Source organism: Monopterus albus, unplaced genomic scaffold (assembly GCF_001952655.1).
Source record: "Monopterus albus unplaced genomic scaffold, M_albus_1.0 scaffold41.1, whole genome shotgun sequence".
NCBI lineage: Eukaryota > Metazoa > Chordata > Actinopteri > Synbranchiformes > Synbranchidae > Monopterus > Monopterus albus.
In genome coordinates this window covers 5880287-5886592 of record NW_018127921.1, presented here as the reverse complement: position 1 = coordinate 5886592, position 6306 = coordinate 5880287, and the positions used below count along the sequence as shown (strand labels likewise).

Here is a 6306-nt window from a genome sequence, read left to right as displayed (position 1 = left end):
CCCCCCCCCCCCCTTTCTCTGCCTCTCTCCCCCTCCCCCTCACACACACACACGTTCACACCTACTTGTTTTATCTCCTTTGTGGTAAAACAAAGTAGGACTATTTTCACATCTTAATAAGTTCAGCATACTTTCAGTTAGAAAAGCCATTCAGGTATCAAAATGTTCAGCTCTACAAGGCCATTACTACTTTATTGCATCTCATCCTTCAGATTATTCAACAAAGAACTTCAGACATTTCTTCTCAACTATTTCAACAAAGAACTTCAGCCATGTCTTCATGTTCTTTCAGCTGTTTCAGCAATTGATTTCAGGCATTTTCAGAACGATCTTTCAGCTTATTAGCATCCACACGCATTTACGACAGGAAATGCATTTCTCTAGTATTTTATTATGTGTTTTCTTTTTCTCTCTTCTGTCAACTGATCTGCCTTTTCTTCTTTCTATTTGCTACTTATGTATGTCCCTTTTATGGTCCCTATCATGATCATTTGAGATTCGTATTTTTTTTTCTATATCAAGTACCTTTTCTTTGCTGTAATAGGGCCATTGGACATTTAAATTACCTTCCTAGTTTAGACACCGTAGCTACTTTTGATAGCTTTAATTTCCAACCACACCCCCTGCCTAGGTTAGAAGGCCACCTAATTTCTCATTTATCTTTGTCTCTATAATCATAATCAGTGGACATTAGAACAACTAGATTTTTTTGTGCAATTTTAGGCCCACAAATGACAAGGCTACTTTTTTAATTACTGTATTACATGCAGATTGTTAGTTTTCTATCATATCAACTAGATCGTGTCAGCACTGTATTTTTACTTGGGCAATACTCTAAACCCCTTATTCACCAATTGCAGCAGTTTCAAGATAAGAATGTCAGCTAAAGACATGAATCAAAAAATGCCTGCACTGTCCCCTCAATTCATTTTAACATCTCCTTTCCATCGTCCTGCTGCTGCCTTTTGTCCCTGGTGCTGGTGCAATTCATCTTCTTTGTGCTTTCTTGTGTACCCTCCCCACCCCCCTCCTGTCTCTGCTGCCTTAAGGGACGTCAGATTAAAAAAACAGTCCCTGTGGAGTCTTAAAATTTGGTTTCTATTATCATACTTTGCCATTGACTTGTCATCTTACAGTACATCTATAGGCAATATGTTTAGCTGAGAAATGTGTTTAAGTTTTTTAAATCCCCCCTGAAATTGGTATCTCAGACACATAGAGAATATGTCATTTAAAAACACAGCAGAAGACCTATTCTAGAGTTCTTGATCACTTTAATGGTGTTTATTCACTTGTGTGAAGTATGTTGTTCTTTGAGAAATTATTATTAGTAGTAGTAGTATTTTGACTATTAGACCACAATGACAGTGACTTGACAAATAAAAGGTTGGCTTTTATATACAGTCTGACTGAAGATGAATTGCACCAACAAAGAGGGACAAAAGGCTTTAAGAGAGATCATATCTCTCCCATATTAGCTTCTCTCCACTGGCTCCCTGTAAAATTCAGAATAGAATTTAAAATCCTTCTCCTAACATGCAAAGCCTTTAATGACAAGGCTCCATCGTATCTTAAAGACCTCGTAGAGCCTTATCATCCTAACGGAGCACTTCACTCTCAGAGTGCTGGTTTACTTGTGGTTCCTAGAGTCCACAGAAGTAGAATGGGAGGCAGAGCCTTTAGCTATCAAGCTCCTCTCCTATGGAACCAGCTCCCAGTCTCAGTTCAGGAGGCAGACACCCTCTCTACCTCTAAGAGTAGACTTAGGACTTTCCTTTTTGATAAAGCTTATATTTAGGGCTGGATCAGGTGACCCTGAGCCTTCCCTTAGTTGTGCTGCTATAGGCCTAGGCTGTCAGGGGCCCCATGACGCTTTGAGTTTCTCTCCTCTACTTTCCTCTCTCTCTATGCTTCTATATGCCACCATTACACATCACTAACTTTGTGTCTCCTCTCCCCCATACTGTGTCCTCGCTCTCGCTCTCCCTGTACCTTTCTGCAGATTGCCCTGGCTCTGGAGCTCTACGTCTCTGATGAGCAGTCACCGGCTAAATCAACCTGACCAGTGTTTGATTGTTTGTTGTGTCCTGCTGCTTTTCTTCTTTTCTCTTTCCTCTATCCACTCACCCCAACCGGTCGAGGCAGAAGGCCGCCCATAAGAGCCGGGGTCTGTTGGAGGTTTCATCTATTAAAGGGAGTTTTTCCTCCCCACTGTCCCCAAGTGCTTGCTCAAGGGGGATTTGTTGGGTTTTCCCTCTGTAATAATAGTGATAACAGTAAGGTCTAGACCTTACTTTGTAAAGTGTGCTGAGTTGACTTTTGTTGTGATTTGGCGCTATGCAAATAAAATTTGATTGATTTGACTATATTGTATATCTCGTTACGTGCAAGTGTACTGTCTTGTAGTCTAATCTTGTTTTTTGTTTTTAATTCTCACTGTCTCTCAGCTGTCAGAAGCCAAGGACAAGACACTTGAAAGTCTAAATCGATCAGCTGATTACAAAGAGCTAAAAGGCAAAGACCCATCAACTGTAGAACTGGTCAAGAAAATTGAGCAGGTACCCAATAACACTGCAGTGCTATTTTATTAGAAAACTAAATAATAAATTACATACCTGTACATTTTTATTATAAAGCATATTGGATTTTAAAAGTTCTGTTGCAAGATAATAATCATTGTTTCACTGTTCATGCATATGTAGCTTGAAGCCAATCTAGCAGAGTGCGAGAGGCAGTTGCTGGAAAAAAAGCTCCTCGTGGACCAGGTCACACGGCTCTCAAAGCCACTCAAAGAGCAGATTGAGAACTGCCAACAGGACAGACTCTCACTAGCAAAGGAGGTAGACTACAGGATCCACTTGCACACAGGCAGAGATAAGCTCATATACACACAGATGAAATGGATACAAACATAAAAGAATACACATGTATGTTTTAGCACACATACAGACACATTTGCTAGATCATTTACTTGTTCATTTAGAGTCCAGTCTTCTATCTGTGTCTATGTCACACACACTCTCCCACATTGCTTGAAGAGCATGGAGGGTCCATGTGAGGAGTTGCAGAGTGGGCATTTAGGAGTTCAGTGAGCATTACAGTTCCCTTGAACTTGCATTCATGCTGGGTTTCTCAGTCTCTCACCAACTATAAATAACATCAGTAAAAGCTAGTGGTCGATATGTAACAGCATGTGAACGCATGTAATAATACATTTGATTTGAAGTACTACACGCAAGATGTTAAGTACATTTAGTAAAAACATCTATAACCAAAGGTTCACTTAAAGTATATGTAAGTAGGTGAGGAATAACACTGAAACATAAAACATTATTTCTTTTGAATCTATGTAAGATTCACTCACTCTTTGTGTGTGTGTGTTGTCTATCCCCAGTTGAACAATCTCCGAATTCACATAGTCAACACCAACCACCGACTGATGGCTGTTTCTGCAGAACTTTCCATGAAGCAAGCTGCTGCTTTGTCTCAGCTGCAGGAGATCAAAGAGAAAGAGCTCCAGGTCAGAGGGCTCCCAGCCAGGCACAGCTGGTACCATACACCCACAACAATGCCATTCTGGAGTCCAAACTGCAATCCTGGTTGCACATTCTCCCCATTATTCCTGATACTCTCTACTAATTGTGTCAAAAGTGAGAGGTCCTGTTGTAGTATAGTGGTTACAAAAGTAAAAGTTCCATTCATCTTTCTCATAGAAAAAGTTACATGAAATGTTACATTGGCATAAAACTTACACGGTTCAATCAACCTCCAAATAATTATCAAGTGTTACGAATATATGATTATTCAATTATTAAAAAGTCAAAGGTACAACCTTACAGTATATCCAAAGGTGCATTTCCATACAAAACATCTAATCACCAAGCTTAAAATTTTGTCACATGACCCAATGGGGGAAGAGAGCTAAAGATTACAGTGCTGAGAATAAATGAAAACATAATCTACAGCAGGGGTGCCCACACTTTTTCGCCTTGCGATCTACTTTTCAAATGACCAAGTCAAAATGATTGACCTACACTAAAAATACCACACACACACGCACGCGCGCACACACACACAGAATATATGTATGAATGAGTGTCATAGTTTTTATGAACAGTCTGAAAGTGCCGCTCCACATTTCCCTTCTTCAGGAATAGTGATGGTAGATTGGTAGATCAAGCAAACACACTTCAAATATAACGTCGCAAAAAAAAAGTCCACCTCCCATTCCGCATGGAATGTTTTCGATACGTTTTCGGTTTCTTACTTGATTCGGCTCCCCCACTCAGTTTATACCCTTTAGTAGAAATTAATTCGAAGGCTGACAAGGTGGTTTGTTCACTGGAGTTTTGCAGTAGCTCGTGCGGTTGACTGTGCATGTTTGGTGACTTGTGTGTCAGAAAAAACTAGATCTCAGACTGGCTGTCCTGCATGTCAATCAAGTAGCAAATGCCATAGGGAGGATGGATGATAGGCTATATATGAATGATTGTTACTTTCTGCTTTTCCTGTTAGGGGTCGCCACAGCGAATCGTCACACTGACATTTCACATGTTAATATTTGGCACGTGTTTTACACCGGATACATCTAATTTATTTTTGAATGGCACGCGATCTTCCAACACTACCTTTGCGATCTACCGGTCGATTGCGATCGACGTATTGGGCACCCCTGATGTACAGTTTAAATCATTGAGACATAGATTATCAAATTATTTGACAATTATTTTGTCCTGTGTTCATAAGATGCATGAACAGTAAGTTAATCTCTTAAGTGTTGGTTCTGTATACTTTTAACTTCTCTTTTCAAAATTCACTCCTGCAAATTTCAGCACCAGTCTCCTCCTCTGAGGACATAGTGAAGAAGAGATCTGGACTGGCAATGTAGAAACAGTAATACCAGCTTTGTGTTCAAGCATACACTGATTTTACTTCAGATTCATTTTTGTTCAGATGTGGGGAGGCAATGCTAACTTACAGTATTGATGTTATTTTATTCCTATTGCAGAGTCGGTGTGTGAAAATATATTATCACAATGGATTTGTGCACTTTAAGGAGGGGAAAAAAGCCACCAGCTAAATTGTAATTTAAGTAGAAATTTTTGAAATTTTGGCAGTGGTTTGAACAGAAAAGTTCACTGCTTTCTCTCTCAATAAGAAAAAACTAGTAAAAGTGAGTCCCACATGCCTTGTAGAAGTTTCAAGAGATGTGTATTAATAACCTGAAGTGCCCCTGCAGCTGATGTATGCCTGCAGTGTTCCACTGACACAACTAGGGACATAGGAAATGCAGAGGCATAACTTTGCCCAAATTCTGACACTAATACGATCATCTGTTTTCTGGCGCTGTTAGAATTGAATTGAGCCAAAAGAGTGCAGAGTGTAGGCAGTGATAGGAATACAGAGTGAATGCTTCTCATGCTGTCCCTGTGTTTACAGATGGACAGATGCCAGCAGTGGCTGGAGCAGGGCCTGCCACCCTGCCCTGAGATAGAGGAGGACTGGAGGAGGATGCTCCGGGACAAGAAGAGGAGGCAGAGGGACAAAGAGGAGAGAGAGAGGGTAAAGAAACACACAAGGATCACTGGTCAGGGATTGATTTAAGCAGTGAGGGGCAAGAAAAGAAGACACAGTGACAAAGAAGTGGAGTGGGGACACAATGCAGGGCAGAAATTGATTAAGATTCTGAGGGCTGCTGTACATCTGAGCTCTCACTGACAGAAGTGAGTAGTAACTCTCCACACACAGGGACTGGGCAGGAATTACAATTGTTTTCACCACTTGCACAAACACAAAACAAGAAGGGCAGACAGACAGAAGTAAAGCCTATCTACACAAGAAAGGCACACATACGGGGATCATTTGTGTCTAAAACTTGCCTAGCTGTCTGCAGCCTGTCTGCTGTTATACTGATCTGTATTTTCTCATCCGATTTATTCCTGCTTATAGCCGCAGGCCCACAAAGACACCATGATACAGTACGCTGCTTGCACAGTGCCAAGCCAAACATATAGTAGGAAGAAACCTGCAGAAACTGAAATGTTAGTGTGAATCTGATCGAAGAATTTAAGCTTTTTTTTTTACCCTCTATAGACCATTAGAGCCAAAACTTGCCATTTCAATTTTCACTTTCAAGCCATTTTGGCTGTGTTAAATGAATGTAGCTCAAATTTGGCACAGGATATTTATCCATCCATCCATCCATTTTCCTCAGCATGTCCTGGGTCTTCCCCGGGGCCTCCTCCCGGTGGGACATGCCCGGAACACCTCCCTAGGAAGGCGCCCAGGAGGCATCCGAAACAGATG

The 6306-nt window shown here is 40.9% G+C and overlaps 1 protein-coding gene across 2 annotated transcripts in view; it reads left to right on the top strand.

Moving 5' to 3' along the window:
- Positions 1 to 6306, top strand: part of ccdc146 (coiled-coil domain containing 146) — a 62680-nt gene that overhangs the window by 49681 nt on the left and 6693 nt on the right. For both annotated transcript variants that reach the window (XM_020599489.1, XM_020599488.1), the window contains exons 19-22: positions 2448 to 2558; positions 2703 to 2840; positions 3395 to 3520; positions 5440 to 5562. In XM_020599489.1, coding sequence (XP_020455145.1) covers positions 2448 to 2558; positions 2703 to 2840; positions 3395 to 3520; positions 5440 to 5562 — 498 coding nt within the window. The remainder of the gene's footprint in view (positions 1 to 2447; positions 2559 to 2702; positions 2841 to 3394; positions 3521 to 5439; positions 5563 to 6306) is intronic.